Source organism: Entelurus aequoreus, linkage group LG21 (assembly GCF_033978785.1).
Source record: "Entelurus aequoreus isolate RoL-2023_Sb linkage group LG21, RoL_Eaeq_v1.1, whole genome shotgun sequence".
Taxonomy (NCBI): domain Eukaryota; kingdom Metazoa; phylum Chordata; class Actinopteri; order Syngnathiformes; family Syngnathidae; genus Entelurus; species Entelurus aequoreus.
Genome location: NC_084751.1, coordinates 37,875,545 through 37,895,799, shown reverse-complemented (window position 1 = coordinate 37,895,799; position 20,255 = coordinate 37,875,545). Strand labels below are relative to the sequence as shown.

The 20,255-nt window shown below is 38.5% G+C and overlaps 1 protein-coding gene across 4 annotated transcripts in view; it reads left to right on the top strand.

The window, feature by feature from the left end:
* LOC133638731 (cingulin-like protein 1) overlaps window positions 1-20,255 on the top strand; it is a 163,893-nt gene that overhangs the window by 97,985 nt on the left and 45,653 nt on the right. For 2 of the 4 annotated variants that reach the window (XM_062031629.1, XM_062031626.1), the window contains exons 4-5: window positions 1,809-1,999; window positions 4,733-4,808. In XM_062031629.1, coding sequence (XP_061887613.1) covers window positions 4,770-4,808 — 39 coding nt within the window. In that variant the 5' untranslated portion in view covers window positions 1,809-1,999; window positions 4,733-4,769. The remainder of the gene's footprint in view (window positions 1-1,808; window positions 2,000-4,732; window positions 4,809-20,255) is intronic. The other 2 variants (XM_062031628.1, XM_062031625.1) reach the window with 1 other exon arrangement.

The window sequence follows — 20,255 nt, the reverse complement described above, 5'->3', positions numbered from 1 at the left end:
AATGACTCTTACCATAATATGTTACGTTAACATACCAGGCACATTCTCAGTTGGTTATTTATGCCTCATATAGCGTACACTTATTCAGCCTGTTGTTCACTATTCTTTATTTATTTTAAATTGCCTTTCAAATGTCTATTCTTGGTGTTGGGTTTTATCAAATAAATTTCCCCCAAAAAAGCGACTTATACTCCAGTGCGACTTATACCTGTCTATGTTTTTTTCCTTCTTTATTATTTATTTTCGGCCAGTGCGATTTATACTCCGGAGCGATTTATAATCCGAAAAATACGGTAACTCATTTTTATTTAGGGCAGGGATGTAAAAGGTACGGCCTGGCCCGTGCACAGGTTTATTCTAGTCCGCAAGATGAGTTTGCTAATCATATGAATGGATAAATGAGCTGCAATTTTTTATTAAAGAAACTGCTTTTCTAATTACCGTATTTTCCGGACCATAAGGCGCACTTAAAAAAAAATTTTTTCCTCAAAACTCGACAGTGCACCTTATAACCCGGTGCGCCTAATGTACGGAATAATTCTGGTTTTGCTTACCGACCTCGAAGCAATTTTATTTGGTACATAGTGTAATGATATGTGTGACCAGTAGATGGCAGTCACACATAAGACATATGTGTAGACTGCAATATGACTCAAGTAAACAACACCAACATTTTATATGTTCCATTGAAAATATAGTTTATTACACACGGCGCTCAAAAATCTATCAAAATGTTTTAGTACGACTTTGGTAAGCTATGAAGCCGCACCGCTTGATGGATTGTACTGTGCTTCAACATACGAGTATTATTATGGTGTGTGCATAAGGTGAGACATATTATCTGGCATTTTGTTTCGCAATATTATGCAAAAGCAACTTTTCTTACCTTCTGGTACCTGCTGATCTGTATTTGGGATCTGCATAAATCCTGAAAAATCGCGTGCGACTGCCTTTGTAGTCCACTGTAGACGATAAGCTTCTTCTTTTTCTCTATCTTCTTGTTATGGGACATTCATCCTCCGCTGTTGCCATTTCTAATATAAAATAGTGTAAAGTTCTTACTTATATCTGTCAGTAAACTCCCCATGAAACCAGTGTAGTGAGTTATATTATTCACCCAAGGAACTTTAGTTATTAAAGAGTTCCGGTCAGACGGATTTTCACGGGACACATATCCGGCGTTGTTTTGTTGTTTTTTTCCGGATGAGGAGATGATTGATTGATTTAAGTAAAGTAATCTATGCAACATTTTGACCAAAGAACCACCATTACATGTTATGTAGACCACAAGGAAGTGTTTTACATTTAGAAAAAAATAATAATAATATGACTCCTTTAGTGCGCCTTATATATGAAAAAAGATCGCAAATAGACCATTCATATATTACACACATTAAGTGTGTGTATATATATATAATGTGTGTGTGTGTGTGTGTATATATATATATATATATATATATATATATATATATATATATATATATATATATATATATATATATATATATATATATATATATATATATATATATATATATATATACATGTGTGTGTGTGTGTGTGTGTATATATATATATATATATATATATATATATATATACAGTATATATACAGTATATATGTATGTATATGTATATATATACAGTATATGTACCAACCAACCAAATCAAACTGAGACCTTAAAACTAAGGCACATACAGAACTGTGATTATGGGCTGCCGTTACATGTTTTTCTCAGTAAGTCTCAGACTGAAATCAATCAAATAGAAGAACTTGCTTTCTATACTTTGCATGATATTCCTCCTAGGAGCAGTTGTATGCTTGTCAGGAGCTTCAGGCCTCCGTTGCTGAGAGTTTGGTCCAGGTCGAGAGGCTTGTGTTTCAAAAGGAGGCACTGAGCGCGCTCCGTAACCTTCTGAGGCAAGACCTGCACAGATATCAGGAAGAAAGTACGAGGCTAACAAGTTTTACAGCAACCATACGCAACCACTTGCACAAGTACGTAATAAATATGCTGTAGTATTGTATTTACAGCTGTCAAATATAATGTGTTATTTCATTAATTATGTTGATTGTTTTGATGGAATTAGAGCATGTGCATCATTGAAACACAAACTTATCTGTTGCAATGTAGTCCAGGGGCAGCATTAAGAACCGAAACAGGAAGCAATTGGAACCAACAAAAAAACACGCGACATGAAATAATGGCAGAAACAGAGACCTCGCCAACCAAAATTGCAAACTGTGGAAACGGAGTCTTTAAAAATTTAAAATTATGTTCTAAATACCTGTAACTCCAGCCTATAGCCCACATTTAGAGGAGCTGCAGAGAGACAGACAACTTATATTCCACTCAATAGTATTTTTTTAAACATGATTTTATTTTTTATTTCATTTGGAACCATTAATAAACATACCGTTTGTTAAATAAATAGAATAATTTGTTGTCAGTTATTTTTCTGTTAATACAATACAGGGAAAATTGAGACATACAGTTGTCATTCATCCAGGTCATTGTATTTTCTCCATATTTTTTTCTTTGTAGCTTTGATGTAAGCTCCCTAGCTGCATGGTTCTAAAAGTAGCTAAGCTACAAGAAAAACTACTCGTAAAAAGTAGGTAAGCTACCGCCAAGCTACTGGAAAATGTAGTTAAGCTACGTGGTTTAGCTACTTGTAGCTTACTACTGCCCATCACTGGTGTTAATCTAAAGGTATCCTGTGATTGACTGGGGACCCTCTTGTTGTGGGGCATTCATTCACTGCTGTTGCCATTTCTAAAATAAAGTAGCACATAGTTCTAACTAGAGATGTCCGATAATGGCTTTTTTGCCGATATCCGATATTGTCCAACTCTTAATTACTGATTCCGATATCAACCGATACCGATATAATCAGTCGTGGAATTAACACATTATTATGCCTAATTTTGTTGTGATGCCCCGCTGGATGCATTAAACAATGTAACAAGGTTTTCCAAAATAAATCAACTCAAGTTATGGAAAAAAATGCCAACATGGCACTGCCATATTTATTATTGAAGTCACAAAGTGCATTCTTTTTTTTAACATGCCTCAAAACAGCAGCTTGGAATTTGGGACATGCTCTCCCTGAGAGAGCATGAGGAGGTTGAGGTGGGCGGGGTGGGGTGGGGGGTGGGGGGGGTGTTAGCGAGGGGTGTATATTGTAGCGTCCCGGAAGAGTTAATAGTGCAAGGGGTTCTGGGTATTTGTTATGTTGCGTTTATGTTGTGTTACGGTGCGGATGTTCTCCCGAAATGTGTTTGTAATTCTTGTTTGGTGTGGGTTCACAGTGTGGCGCATATTTGTAACAGTGTTAAAGTTGTTTATACGGGCACCCTCAGTATGACCTGTATGGCTGTTGACCAAGTATGAGTTGCATTCACTTGTGTGTGTGAAAAGCCGTAGATATTATATGATTGGGCCAGCACGCAACGGTAGTGCCTTTAAGGTTTTATCGGCGCTCTGTACTTCTCCCTACGTCCGTGTACCACTCCGTACAGCTGCGTTTTAAAAAGTCATACATTTTAATTTTTGAAACCGATACCGATAATTTCCGATATTACATTTTAAAGCATTTATCGGCCGATAATATCGGCAGTCCGATACTATCGGACATCTCTAGTTCTAACTTATATCTGTCAGTAGATATGCTATGGAAGTGCTAAAAACAGAGTTGACGGGGAGAAAATGCAGTCAAAGTGGAGGCATGTACAGAAGACCGGCCACAAAATGGATTATTGCAACATTTTGACCAAAGTACCACCATTACATGTTATGTAAAAACAAAACAAAAAATCATATTTTTTACTCGTTTAATACGCCTTATAATCCGGTGCGTCTTTTGTATGAAAATAGACCCTCTCGATGGCAGTGCGCCTGATAAACCGGTGCGCCATATGGTCCGAAAAATTCAGTAACCAGTAATGTTGTAGTGATCCTCTCCGTCAGCAAACTTGATTAGGACTATTATCATGGATCACACTGAAAAATGTGTACTGTTACCGTATTTTTCGGACTATAAGTCGCAGTTTTTTTCATAGTTTGGCCGGGGGTGCGACTTATACTCAGGAGCGACTTATGTGTGAAATTATTAACACATTACCGTAAAATATCAAATAATATTATTTATCTCATCATTCACGTAAGAGACTAGACGTATAAGATTTCATGGGATTTAGCGATTAGGATTGACAGATTGTTTGGTAAACGTATAGCATGTTCTATATGTTATAGTTATTTGAATGACTCTTACCATAATATGTTACGTTAACATACCAGGCACGTTCTCAGTTGGTTATTTATGCCTCATATAACGTACACTTATTCAGCCTGTTGTTCACTATTCTTTATTTATTTTAAATTGCCTTTCAAATGTCTATTCTTGGTGTTGGGTTTTATCAAATAAATTTCCCCCAAAAATGCGGCTTATACTCCAGTGCGACTTATATATGTTCTTCCCTTCTTTATTATGCATTTTCGGCCGGTGCAACTTATACTCCGGAGAAACTTATAATCCGAAAAATACGGTATCTTATTTCGCTACTAAATAATAGCAACAGCTATTAATTAGTATGATGCTTCTACACAACTGCAAACATGCAAATTCCTTATTAATGTTATGTTCCTCCAACAGGGTCTTTGTTAGCGATACATTAGTATTCCTTGACAAAGGAAAAGTATATTAAATGAAAGCTCACTTCTGCCCCCAGGTCCAAAGAAGAAGACGACAACCCGAGTGTCCCCAGCATGCAGGAAAAGAATGAGACAGTGCAACAAAGTGACATGGTATAGTGGGGGGGAAAAAAAGAAAAAAATCAACCATCTATTGTCATCTCTTACATTGACTCAGCTGCATTAAAGGAAAACTGCACTTTTTTTTGGAATGTTGCCTATCGTTCACAATCATTATGAAAGACGTGACAACGGATGGATTTTTTTGTAAATAAAAGTAAATATAAGTCCACTTAAAGGCCTACTGAAATGAATTTTTTTTATTTAAACGGGGATAGCAGATCCATTCTATGTGTCATACTTGATCATTTCGCGATATTGCCATATTTTTGCTGAAAGGATTTAGTAGAGAACATCGACGGTAAAGTTCGCAAATTTTGGTCGCTGATAAAAAAAAGCCTTGCCTGTACCGGAAGTAGCTTGACGTCGCAGGTTGAAGGGCTCCTCACATTTCCCCATTGTTTACACCAGCAGCGAGAGCGATTCGGACCGAAAAAGCAACGATTACCCCATTAATTTGAGCCAGGATGAAAGATTCGTGGATGAGGAACGTGAGAGTGAAGGACTAGAGTGCAGTGCAGGACGTATCTTTTTTCGCTCTGACCGTAACTTAGGTACAAGCTGGCTCATTGGATTCCACACTCTCTCCTTTTTCTATTGTGGATCACAGATTTGTATTTTAAACCACCTCGGATGCTATATCCTCTTGAAAATGAGAGTCGAGAACCCGAAATGGACATTCACAGTGACTTTTATCTCCACGACAATACATCGGCGAAGCACTTTAGCTACGGTGCTAATGTGATAGCATCAGGCTTAACTGCAGATAAACACAAAATAAATAAATCCCTGACTGGAAGGATAGACAGAAAATCAAGAATACTATTAAACCATGGACATGTAACTACACGGTTAATGCTTTCCAGCCTGGCGAAGCTTAACAATGCTGTTGCTAACGACGCCATTGAAGCTAACTTAGCAACGGGACCTCACAGAGCTATGCTAAAAACATTAGCTATCCACCTACGCCAGCCAGCCCTCATCTGCTCATCAACACCCATGCTCACCTGCGTTCCAGCGATCAACGGAGCGACGAAGGACTTCACCCGATCATCAATGCGGTCGGCGGCTAGCGTCGGATAGCGCGTCTGCTATCCAAGTCAAAGTCCTCCTGGTTGTGTTGCTGCAGCCAGCCGCTAATACACCGATCCCACCTACAGCTTTCTTCTTTGCAGTCTTCTTTGTTCATTAAACAAATTGCAAAAGATTCACCAACACAGATGTCCAGAATACTGTGGAATTTTGCGATGAAAACCGAGCTTTTGTATTGGATACAATGTGTCCAAATACTTCCGTTTCAACGATTGACGTCACACGCATACGTCATCATACATAGACGTTTTCAACCGGAAGTTTAGCGGGAAATTTAAAATTGAACTTTATAAGTTAACCCGGCCGTATTGGCATGTGTTGCAACGTTAAGATTTCATCATTGATATATAAACTATCAGACTGCGTGGTCGGTAGTAGTGGCTTTCAGTAGGCCTTTAAAGCGCAGCCAATTGGAGGTCCTCTATTTTGCCCATGAAATCCAATAAATAACCATTCAAAAAGCACCAGCAATACTCCATTGACATTTCGTGATTTGAATATCAACCAAGTATTAGTGATATTGTTATTATAAGTGCTAACGCAGACAAACTATTTATAGCGGCACTGTAATCACAAGCCTGTATGCAATTTCGACATTATCAACTGGAGAGGCGTTTCCTTGCTTCTTTGCTCCCTGGAAGTTTATATGTAGTCCATAAATCATGCATCTCACCTGGGCAGAAGAAATCTGAGGACGTATTCCGACAAGTTGGTTACGCTTTGACAGCCGTTTAGGACCCAGAAAAGGCGAGAACGACACGAAAAGACACCACTTGCATCGTGTATTTACAACCTCAATGGAGTTGTTTGGATGTTTTTCTAAGGGCGTGATATATTTATAGAGCGGCTCCTATAGGTTACATTGTAAGCAAACTTTTGATCGCTTTTATTTCATATTTAGAATGCAAAAAAAACAAAAACATTCATCCTGATGTCTCATAATAATTGTGAACGATAGGCAAAATTCCCCCAAAAAGTTCACTTCTCCTTTAACATGTTGTACATGTGACTTTTATGATTTCATTCACCTAACGTGATGGTTTTTTTTTAAAGTATTGAGGGTGCAGTCCACCCTGATTTGAAGGTTTTCCACACTCTCAAATCGTGCCCATAATGTCAGAGGCATCAAATGATCCATACAGTCCTGGTAAGATGAGGAATTTAGATTCAGGTGACGAAATGTGAGGCACACTTTGCAAACAGTCAGAAAGTCTGTATATATATTTATATATTTATGCCTTACATATTCAGCATTTGCGTCACTTCAAATTTGCATCAAATTCACCCTAAGTCAGTAATCATTTACAAATTAGGTAATATGTGATGATAATGCATAGTAAGTATGTATATATACTGTATACATATATATGTATGTATATATATATATATATATATATATATATATATATATATATATATATATATATATATATATATATATATTCGTACGTTAGGTCAGGAAAAAACACAGAGGCTATTTCATCCCTACAAGCCTGTTTCGCAGGTTTCCCTGCTCTTCAGGGGAAAATCCCTAAAGTTATAGACTAAGAACAATCAAACAATAGCTACTAAATAAATCAGAACTTTCTCAAGTTTCTCAATACTTGAGTATTTTTTTTCCCAGAATGCCTACTTACTCATGTAATTATTTGGAGGACTACTTTGAACTTTTGAGTCATATTACTCTAAATCAAACCAGAGAAAATTAAGACCCGTTAAGCTTTTCAATCTGCCCCGCCGGACATTCCCCCCAATTTTTTTCTGATCATTAAGATGGAAACTGCAGCTGCCATTATGATGTGCAGTGATGTTTTCAAATGGCCGTAAGTCTTGAACTATACAAAGTAGTTCAATGGTTGGAATCTGCGCTTTTGCATGATATACTAGTTACTATGGTATTCTAATTAGTTACTATGGTAATCTAAGTCACAGCAGCTCAGACCAGGCACTAAACAGTGTGGGTGGGGAGCGTTTCCACAGAGTGAAATGCGGGTGTCAGGGACAGACACGGAAGGAGATTTTTACAACAAAGTTCTAAAGCTTAGTGATATATCAGATGTATCAAAAGTGTAGGTGGGTTTTTTTTACCCTTCGCATTCATATTTGGCTGTTTGTTGCATTTTTGTTGCATTTCGCTTGATTGTATAATATGTGGATGGAGAGAGGGTGTGACGTTCATATGTTGTCAATATTCAGTGTTTTATCGTTCGTGGTTAATATTATAAATCCCACATTCTTTATTTTCATGTACATTCTGGGTGTCTCATTCAGTAAAACAATGTAAAATTCCATTCCGTTTTTTAAGGCTGTCTGTCATAACGTTTTTAGCTTCCAATCAGACATTGTGAGGTTTTGTATTAGTGTTCCTAAAAATCGGCCCCGCAGACACATTTTTGTCCTCTAAATTTGGCCTCTTGAGTCAAAATAATTACCCACGCCTGCTCTAAAGTAACAGTAATCTTACTTGAGTACAATTGTAGCTACTCTGCCTAATAAATAGCCCTATGTATTCCCATAAACCCAGCCTAATTAGAGCAATGTCAAAATAAAAATATTTCACTGAGTACCTGTTAGGATTGGAGTTAAGTGTGTTTGTGTGCGTGTGTGCGTGTGTGCGTATGCATGTTTGTGTATGCGTGTGTGTGTGTGTGTTTCTGGCATCAGTCCAGCTGTTGTCAGTCTTTCGGAGACAGTGGAGTAGATATACAGCAAACATCTGTCAGCTCATCTGGCTGTGTCTGTCTCCCACAAACACACGCAAACTTTTAGCATCCTTCCCCTGGAAAAAAAAAACAACAGCTAATAGACTGACACAGTCGTGACAGGTAGCGATGGGGAAAGCAACCTGGTTTGGAGTCTTATTATAACGGGAAACCTGTCAAAGTGTCATTAGCGTTTAAGAGGAGAAGCTTAAACACATACAGCAGACACGCCGGCTGCCAACACACTTGACTACTGCAGACACGCACCAGAAATAAATGTGTCTAAATGAGATAAAAGAGGGTGGATAACATTTGTAATTTGTTTTAACATGTAACTCAGACCTGGGCAAATTAAGGCTTTTCAATGTGGCCCACCGGACATTCCCAAATATTTTTTTTTACATCTTTAAGATGGAAAGTGTAGCTGCCATTATGATGTGCAGTGATGTAAGTCTTGAACTATACAAAGTATTTCAATGGTTGGAATCTGCGCTTTTGCATGATATACTAGTTACTATGGTACTCTAAGGCCCTGTTTATCCAGCATTCAGTCAGACATTATTGTGAGGTTTTGTATTAGTGTTCATAAAAATACAAACCCCGTTTCCATATGAGTTGGGAAATTGTGTTGGATGTAAATATAAACGTAATGCAATGATTTGCAAATCCTTTTCAACCCATATTCAATTGAATGCTCTACAAAGACAAGATATTTGATGATCAAACTCATAAACGTAATTTTTTTTTTTGCAAATAATAATTAACTTAGAATTTCATGGCTGCAACACGTGCCAAAGTAGTTGGGAAAGGACATGTTCACCACTGTGTTACATGGCCTTTCCTTTTAACAACACTCAGTAAACGTTTGGGAACTGAGGAGACACATTTTTGAAGCTTCTCAGGTGGAATTCTTTCCCATTCTTGCTTGATGTACAGCTTAAGTTGTTCAACAGTCCGGGGGTCTCCGTTGTGGTATTTTAGGCTTCATAATGCGCCACACTGAGACAGGTCTGGACTACAGGCAGGCCAGTCTAGTACCTGCACTCTTTTACTATAAAGCCATGTTAATGTAACACGTGGCTTGGCATTGTCTTGCTGAAATAAGCAGGGGCGTCCATGGTAACGTTGCTTGGATGGCAACATATGTTGCTCCAAAACCTGTATGTACCTTTCAGCATTAATGGCGCCTTCGCAGATGTGTAAGTTACCCATGCCTTGGGCACTAATACACCCCCATACCATCACAGATGCTGGCTTTTCAACTTTGCACCTATAACAATCCGGATGGTTCTTTTCCTCTTTGGTCCGGAGGACACGACGTCCACAGTTTCCAAGAACAATTTGAAATGTGGACTCGTCAGACCACAAAACACTTTTCCACTTTGTATCAGTCCATCTTAGATGAGCTCAGGCCCAGCGAAGCCGACAGCGTTTCTGGGTGTTGTTGATAAACGGTTTTTGCCTTGCATAGGAAAGTTTTAACTTGCACTTACAGATGTATCGACCAACTGTAGTTACTGACAGTGGTTTTCTGAAGTGTTCCTGAGCCCATGTGGTGATATCCTTTACACACTGATGTCGCTTGTTGATGCAGTACAGCCTGAGGGATCGAAGGTCACAGGCTTAGCTGCTTACGTGCAGTGATTTCTCCAGATTCTCTGAACCCTTTGATGATATTACGGAGCGTAGATGGTGAAATCCCTAAATTCCTTGCAATAGCTGGTTGAGAGGTTTTTCTTAAACTGTTCAACAATTTGCTCACGCATTTGTTGACAAAGTGGTGACCTTCGCCCCATCCTTGTTTGTGAATGACTGAGCATTTCATGGAATCTACTTTTATACCCAATCATGGCACCCACCTGTTCCCAATTTGCCTGTTCACCTGTGGGATGTTCCAAATAAGTGTTTGATGAGCATTTCTCTAATTTATCAGTATTTATTGCCACCTTTCCCAACTTCTTTGTCACGTGTTGCTGGCATCAAATTCTAAAGTTAATGATTATTTGCACAAAAAAAAAAAGTTTATCAGTTTGAACATCAAATATGTTGTCTTTGTAGCATATTCAACTGAATATGGGTTGAAAATGATTTGCAAATCATTGTATTCCGTTTATATTTACATCTAACACAATTTCCCAACTCATATGGAAACGGGGTTTGTAAAATATGTCGATCGAGAGGGGGTGTGACGATCATATGTTGTCAATATTCAGTGTTTTATCGTTCATAGTTAATATTGTAAATCCCACATTCTTTATTTTCATGTACATTCTGGGTGTCTCATTCAGTAAAAAACATTTTTTAATTCCATTCCGTTTTTTAAGGCAGTCTGTCATAAGATTTTTAGCATTCAGTTTTTGTATTAGCGTTCCTAAAAATAGATATACCGACCCCATGACACATGTTTTTTCTCTAAATATGGCCCCCCAAGTCAAAATAATTGCCCAGGCCTGACGTAACTACTTTTAGTCTTCTCAGGATTCTGATTGGCCGAAATGGTCATGACAGTTTTTATTTGGACAGACTTGTTTTTTAAACTACATATGTGTGGATAGATATATTATTTAAAACAATAGTGGGGAAAATATTATGCATTTTTTCATGTGGACATAGCCTCGAATATGTTAAAACCAATCCAATTGATATATTTAAGTTATCTTAAACAGAAGATTGAAACCTTGATGCAAATTAGTGTAATGTCTAAAAAATAAATAACATTTATAAAGAATGTTTAATTTTCTTGAAGTATGCCGAGGGTCAAAAACAAAAAGTAGCTACGTGCTGAAATGGCCCCCAGGCTACACTGATTATAATTATTCACATAAATTGCTTACTAGACTTTTAGTTCAAGGAAATATTTCGTGGTCTGTCCTGTTTTTTTGTTGTTTTTTTATTTCAAAATAATTTGCTCATAAAGCAAAGTGCAAACGGGTTCATGCTGTTCAGTTAAGGGGATTCAAACGTGCAGTCTCACGCTCGACTCCACTAATCATAGATAAACCTAAAAGAGATTTGATAACCTTTTCATCAGATTATTTGGGGTTAATCTGTCCAAAAGTGAGCTGAGATGATTAGAGAAAATCATTGTATATTTAGATTTCATTTTATTAACGGTTTAGAGATGTCATGGATATATATATATAAATATACCCACTTATGTTAGATGTGTGGATGACACAACACAGATAAAATACCCTAAATAATGCAACTTTAATATTGGCTTGTAATGATAATGTAATACAATATTTAAGGGAAGTGTCTTTTCAAGTGTTGTAGAAGTGTTTTTATATGAAGGAATCCTTTTTTTTAAGGTTGGATATTCTTTTGGATTAGCTGCAAATAATTAATTTACGGCGTCCTCTGCAGTGGACATGTGTTGATGCCCCTAAGGGGCTGTGTTTTTTTTTTTCCTGAAAAAATGTCATGCTGACAAAAGAAATGGACCACAAAAATGTCCACTGCAGATGATATTAATAACTGATTGACAAGAACATCTGCTCTGTTCAAACATAACAAGAGAATTAAGATTTTTATTGTTTTTGTACATTTTATGTATCATCTTTGCAAATGTCCTTGTAATTATTTGGAATAATCACTACTTTTTTAGGCTATCACTTACTAAAATGTAAATACATTTAGGTTCATATTTAGGATTTTCACATGGGATGAAGCTATAGCTGGGATTTTACAGGATTTTATTTTAATGCAATACTAATTTTTGCGATAAATACTGTCTTATTAAATGAACGGATGAATAGTCAAGATTGTAATACCTGTATATAGTCCCGATCAAAAGTTTACATACACTTGCAAAGAACATAATGTCATGGCTGTCTTGAGTTTCCAATAATTTCTACAACTCTTATTTTTTTGTGATAGAGTGATTGGAGCACATACTTGTTGGTCACAAAAAATATTCATGAAGTTTGGATCTTTTATGAATTTATTATGGGTCTACTGAAAATGTGAGCAAATCTGCTGGGTCAAAAGTATACATACAGCAATGTTAATATTTGGTTACATGTCCCTTGGCAAGTTTCACTGCAATAAGGCGCTTTTGGTAGCCATCCACAAGCTTTTGGCAAGCTTCTGGTTGAATTTTTGACCACTCCTCTTGACAAAATTGATGTAGTTCAGCTAAATTTGTTGGTTTTCTGACATGGACTTGTTTCTTCAGCGTTGTCCACACGTTTAAGTCAGGATTTTGGGAAGGCCATTCTAAAACCTTCATTCTAGCCTGATTTAGCCATTCCTTTACCACTTTTGACGTGTGTTTGGGGTCATTGTCCTGTTGGAAAACCCAATTGCACCCAAGACCCAACCTCCGGGCTGATGATTTTAGGTTGTCCTGAAGAATTTGGAGGTAATCCTCCTTTTAAGGCCTTTAATCCCGGAACACCATTCCTACCGTCAAGCATGGTGGTGGTAGTATTATACTTTGGGCCTGTTTTGCTGCCAATGGAACTGGTGCTTTAGCTGAACTGCACCAAAAATTCAACCAGAAGCTTGTGGATGGCTACCAAAAGCACCGTATTGCAGTGAAACTTGCCAAGGGACATGTAACCAAATATTAACATTGCTGTATGTATACTTTTGACCCAGCAGATTTGCTCACATTTTCAGTAGACCCATAATAAATTCATAAAAGAACCAAACTTCATGAATGTTTTTTTGTGACCAACAAGTATGTGCTCCAATCACTCTATCACACAAAAATAAGAGTTGTAGAAATTATTGAAAACTCAAGACAGCCATGACATTATGTTCTTTACAAGTGTTACAATTGTGTATCCTCCTGAGAAAAAGCACCCTCTGCCGTGGACATTTGTTTTTGGTGTATTTCTTTTGTCAGAGTTACACATTTAAAAAAAAATACATGTCATGCAAAACACAAATGTCCACTGCAGAGGACATGCCTTTAGAAATAATCATGACAATGTGTGTATGTGAGCACAATTGTCCAGTAATTATTAGGGAAGAAAATAAGGAAAGAAACCTAAGAAAACTGGTTTTTGAAATATGAATTAAATAAAGAAAGAAAAATATAATTCCCCTAAGCTAGTTTATAAAAAGGAAAACTAATTGAAAAAAACAATTGTTTTGAGTTGGACTAGATTTTGATCAACAAAGCCAACAGGTGGCAAATAATGAAAGATTGAAGTTGATCAAATGTAGTTAGTAACTTAAAAAAAAGTTATTCTATTGTCTTTATAATTCATCTAATTGTGGTTGCTTGGTAAAGAAAACCAGCAATCAAAAGAAATCTCTGCAAACATATCCACGGCTTTCTGTGCCGAATCCGCTTTTTTCCAATATAATCACGGCTGGTAGGACATGAGGACGAGAGCGTGGAGTTAACAGGACACACCGCCAGTTCAAACAGTAAACTTACTCAGGGATTCTTCACAGCTTGGATGATGCATTGGGGCTGTGACTGCATTACAGTGTTTTTTGTACCCTATGCATTAAAGGAAATTACTTAAAGTCACTTTTTTTTACATCCAACATGATGCGAATAGAAGTTCTGCCAAGGCGATGCGCTTTTGAAAAGATTATAAAAAGTGGATAGAAAGCGCCAACACAAGCACGTTCACATCCACCAGACATGGGGATTGGACTGGCTGGGTTGTCCACGTACAGTTCTCTGCAGTTTACATTTGTTTTACGTAACATAACTTCGGTTCGGATAGGATAGGTCTTTATTGTCATTGCAACAAGTACAACGAAACTATGTTTTCAGCACAAACCCATTCAAGATTAGACAAACAAACAGTGTACAGGGTTACAGAACGAGGCGCCCCGTAAAAGGTGGGAAAAAGGTGAAACGCTGGGGAAGAAGATGAGTAAAAAAAATACAATCTAGACTGGGCTCCTAAGGGGGCCCAGTCTGGAGTGGGAAAAAACCTCCATGCCATCCATGCACACATAAACATGTTACATATAATCACGACAACTCGCAACGGGGGCGGGGGAGTTGGGGCCCTGGAGGTCGACTGCTGCTATGAAGCACAAACACACAAAACACAGCCACGCAGGGACAATGCCAACTCAAAAGTACAATAAAATCTGCATAAATTAGAGATCTAACAAATATTCCAGAGAGGTAATATAAAACTGTACATGACAATACATGTGCAATACATTACAATATTTATTCAAATAAGGCAAAATAGCACCATGGAGTTAAAAGAAAAAGGTGATCCATCACCCCGAAGGGGAATCAAGCGGTGGTGAAGGCGTCGGGTGGGAGAGGGTGTGTGTGTGTGTCTATATGCCCATTGTCTTGGGTGTGTTGATGTAGTGTCCATAGGCCTGTTTTTTTCAAATGTGCAACTCTGACAAAAGAAATAGGCAAAAAAATTACAAAAATTGTCCACTGCAGAGGACGCTAGTTCTCAGGAGAATATTTCACAATCCTGATTGTAATTCAGTAGTGCCTCAACGTACAAGCTGAATTGGTTTTGTGAAAGAGCTCTTAACTCAGAACACTTGTATCTCATCAGCGTCTCCCATTTTAACGTGCCTTTTAAAAAAGAAAAACAAACTTTTAGATAGGATATATTGTATGAAAAACAATACAAGAGAATGTACTACTAACAACTACAGTAGTTTTATGAAGTCCCGTATTTTTCCGACTATAAGGCGCACTTAAAATCCTTTCATTTTCTCAAAACTCGACAGTGCGCCTTATAACCCGTTGCGCCTAATGTACGGAATCATTTTGGTTGTGCTTACCGACCTCGAAGCTATTTTATTTGGTACATGGTTAAATGAGTGTGACCAGTAGATAGCAGTCACACATAACAGATACGTGCAGACTGCAATATGACTCAAGTAAACAACACCAACATTTGATATGTTCCATTGAAAGTATAGAACATGACACACAGCGCTCAAAAATGTGTCAAAATGTTTTAATACGACTTTGGTAAGCTAAGAAGCCGCACCGCTTGATGGATTGTACTGTGCTTCAACATACCAGTATTATTATGGTGTTTGTATAAGGTAAGACATATTATCTGGCGTTTTGTTTCGCAATATTATTCAAGAGGGTAGCGGGGGGTGTATATTGTAGCATCCCGGAAGAGTTAGTGCTGCAAGGGGTTCTGGGTATATGTTCTGTTGTGTTTATGTTGTGTTACGGTGCGGATGTTCTCCTGAAATGTGTTTGTCATTCTTGTTTGGTGTGGGTTCACAGTGTGGCGCATATTTGTAGCAGTGTTAAAGTTGTTTATACGGCCACCCTCAGTGTGACCTGTATGGCTGTTGACCAAGTATGCATTTGCATTCACTTGTGTGTGTGAAAAGCCGTAGATATTATTTGATTGGGCCGGCACGTAGTGCCTTTAAGGTTTATTGGCGCTCTGTACTTCTCCCTACGTCCGTGTACCACTCCGTACAGCGGCGTTTTAAAAAGTCACGCATTTTACTTTTTGAAACCGATACCGATAATTTCCGATATTACATTTTAAAGCATTTATCGGCCGATAATATCGGCAGTCCAATATTATCGGACATCTCTACTTTTAATGATAAGGACGTTAAACGCCCATCTGTGGTTTCATCAAAAACACAAAGGAAGGTTAGCTACGGTGGCTGAAAAAGGTCACAAAATGCAAACACGACAAGACAATATCATAAATTACAACACGACAACTTTCAGCTACAGCACAATTGCAAGAGCCACAACAAATACAAACCGCACAACACGATACCATAGGGCCGCAACACAACTTTAAGCCACAACGGCCGTGGCGGACACAACGGAAGTTACCCTGTAAAAATTAAACAAACTCAAATATTACATTTTTAAATTTACTTTTTATCCCCAAAATCTGAGCGATAGCGGGTGCTCGCTTTCAAGGGTGAGAATAATAACATTAAAATCAACCACTTCAATCTAATCCCTCTTCATCCTGTAAACATGTTAATACTTCAGTGAGCTGCAGTGATCCCAAAGCCCAGATATCCTTCACCCTCCTCTTCAGTCCTCCCAGGGCTTGCACCCAGCCTCCACTCCCCGTCCCACAGGGAGTCGGGCAGGCTAGGCCCTGGATTAAGGCCACACGGTGCTTTGGCCCCCAAATCCACCAAGTTAAACCAATGCAGGCCTGCCACTTAATTTATTTTAGTGACACTGGCCTCATTGACATGATTGGTAATTAATGTTGGATTTAGTCAAGTGGCTGATTGGCAAACAATGAAAAAATGTCACCGTCTTCATTTATTCTCGTCTCTTTTGAGTTATTACGGGACTTTGGAGTCTACCTCTTTTATCTAATTATTTCTATGAGAGACAGCCGGGTGTTTGTTTGGCTGGGAGATTTTTCAGATGAGCAAGCAGATGTTGCAGTTTCTCAAGAGGGATTTATGTCAGAATTAGCGTTCACACACACGCACAGTCGCACACACGCTGTAGGCTTTGTCAATGATGTACTTTTTAAACAAACAGCAGAAACAAATGTGGATAAAGGTTCCAGTTGGAAAAATGTATTACTTCCTTGTCTTGTCTAAAATGTTGAACACAAGGTGTTCCAGGATGCTGTCTGGAATTGGCAACCCAGAGTAGATTTAGAAAAATCACAAAAAGTTGGGTTGCGGCTCCATGTTATTGTGTTGTGCAGTTTGTATTTGTTGTGGCTTTTGCAATTGTGCTGTAGCTGAAAGTTGTCGTGTTTGTAATGTATGATGTTGTCTTGTCGTGTTTGCATTTTGTGACCTTTCTCAGCCACCGTAGCTATCCTTCATTTTTGTTTTTGATGACGCCACAGATGGGCGTTTAATGTCCTTATCATTAAAGGCCTACTGAAATGAAATGTTCTTATTTAAACGGGGATAGCAGATCCATTCTATGTGTCATACTTGATAATTTCGCGATATTGCCATATTTTTGCTGAAAGGATTTAGTAGAGAACATCGACGATAAAGTTTGCAACTTTTGGTCGCTGATAAAAAAAGCCTTGCCTGTACCGGAAGTAGCGTGACGTCGCAGGTTGAAAGGCTCCTCACATTTCCCCATTGTTCTACACCAGCAGCAAGAGCGATTCGGACCGAGAAAGCGACGATTACCCCATTAATTTGAGCGAGGATGAAAGGTTTGTGGATGAGGAACGTGAGAGTGAAGGACTAGAGTGCAGTGCAGGACGTATCTTTTTTCGCTCTGACCGTAACTTAGGTACAAGCTGGCTCATTGGATTCCACACTCTCTCCTTTTTCTATTGTGGATCACGGATTTGTATTTTAAACCACCTCGGATACTATATCCTCTTGAAAATGAGAGTCGAGAACGCGAAATGGACATTCACAGTGACTTTTATCTCCACGACAATACATCGGTGAAGCACTTTATCTACGGAGCTAACGTGACAGTATCGTGCTTAAATGCAGATAGAAACAAAATAAATAAGCCCCTGACTGGAAGGATAGACAGCAGATCAACAATACTACTATCAGGAGACACCGAACCAAACACTGGACCTGTAACTACACGGTTAATGCTGTTAATGCTAACAACGCCATTGAAGCTAACTTAGCTACGGGACCTCGTCAGAGCTATGATAAAAACATTAGCGCTCCACCTATGCCAGCCCTCATCTGCTCATCAACACCCGTGCTCACCTGCGTTCCAGCGATCGACGGCGCGACGAAGGACTTCACCCGATCATCGATGCGGTCGGCGGCTAGCGTCGGATAGCGCGTCTGCTATCCTCAAAGTCCTCCTGGTTGTGTTGCTGCAGCCAGCCGCTAATACACCGATCCCACCTACAGCTTTCTTCTTTGCAGTCTTAATTGTTCATTAAACAAATTGCAAAAGATTCACCAACACAGATGTCCAGAATACTGTGGAATTTTGCGATGAAAACAGAGCTGTTTGTATTGTGATACAATGTGTCCGAATACTTCCGTTTCAACCATCGACGTCACGCGCGAACGTCATCATACATAGACGTTTTCAACCGGAAGTTCCCCGGGAAATTTTGTTGCAATGTTAAGATTTCATCATTGATATATAAACTATCAGACTGCGTGGTCGGTAGTAGTGGGTTTCAGTAGGCCTTTAAAGCTAAGGACGATAAACCGATATATCGATTATCATCGTTACACCACTATAAGGAACATTATTTGAACCAACATTTCACAAAAACTCGAACTTGCGCACTTGATTGGTAACACATAATACTGATTAAAGGCTGTAATATACTCTTGCGCCACGTATATTCTAGTTCAGTGGTTCTTAACCTTGTTGGAGGTACCGAACCCCACTAGTTTCATATGCGCATTCACCGAACCCTTCTTTAGTGAAACATTTTTTTTTTTAATTTTCAAATTCAAGACAAAGTTATTTGTTTTTGGTAACACTTTAGTATGGGGAACATATTCTAAGTAATAAAGACTTAATTTAGAGTTATTTGGACACTAGGGGAACATATTCTATGTAACAAAGACTTAATTTAGAGTTATTTAGTTAGGGTTAGGGTTAGGGTCAGGGTTAGAGGGTTAGGGTTATAATAAGGCCATGCCGAATAAGGCATTAATAAGTACTTAATAATGACTAGTTAAGAGCCAATATGTTACTAATTTGTATGTTAATAAGCAACTAAAAAGTGGTGAATATGTTCCCCATACTAAAGTGTTACCATGTTTTTTTACTGGTGCACAAAATGAACCGTGCATGAACATCACCTTGGTCAAACAACAAAACCAACACAGTGCATAAACTCACAACAAATTACACACCTGCAAACCAGTCAGCTGTTGCCATATCCGTAATACGCCGATAGGGAGAAGTTTGTATTTACACGATGAGTCGGGTGTGTTTCGACCTCCGCCGAACCCCTGAGGCTGACTCACCGAACCCCTAGGGTTCGATCGAACCCAGGTTAAGAACCACTGTTCTAGTTCATTTTATCATCTATTACTACACCCAAAAATGTGTTTTCTTTTACCTTTTCAATAACTACCGTATTTTTCAGACTATATAAGTAAGAACTTTGTAATACTTTATATTAGAAATGGCAAGAAATTCACAGTCAAATTCAACAATACTTTTAAAAACAGACACATTAATTAGATTATTATTTGGGGACGGCGTGACGCGGTTGGGAGAGTGGCCGTGCCAGCAACCTGAGGGTTCTTGGTTCGATCCCCACCTTCTACCAACCTCGTCGCGTCCGTTGTGTCCTTGAGCAAGACACTTCTCCCTTGCTCTTGATGGGTCGTGGTTAGGGCCTTGCATGGCAGCTTCCGCCATCAGTGTGTGAATGTGTGTGTGAATGGGTGAATGTGGAAATAGTGTCAAAGCGCTTTGAGTACCTTGAAGGTAGAAAAGCGCTATACAAGTATAACACATTTACATTTACCTTTTCCCCATATTTTACGGGGCGCCTTGTGGCGACCCATCAACGTTCCTGTTCTGTAACCCTGTACACTTTTTGTTTGTCTAATCTTGAACGGGTGTGTGCTGAAAACAAAGTTTCGTCGCATTTGTGCAATGACAATAAAGACCTACCTACCTAGTACTACCTACCAGGAAAATCGAATAATAGGGTAGCTACCAGGTACTATTGTTTTTGTTTGTTTTCAAATTGTCAAATATGATGGTCATATCTACTAATGGGGTGCTAATGTGTTTGCTGCTTCACCTTAA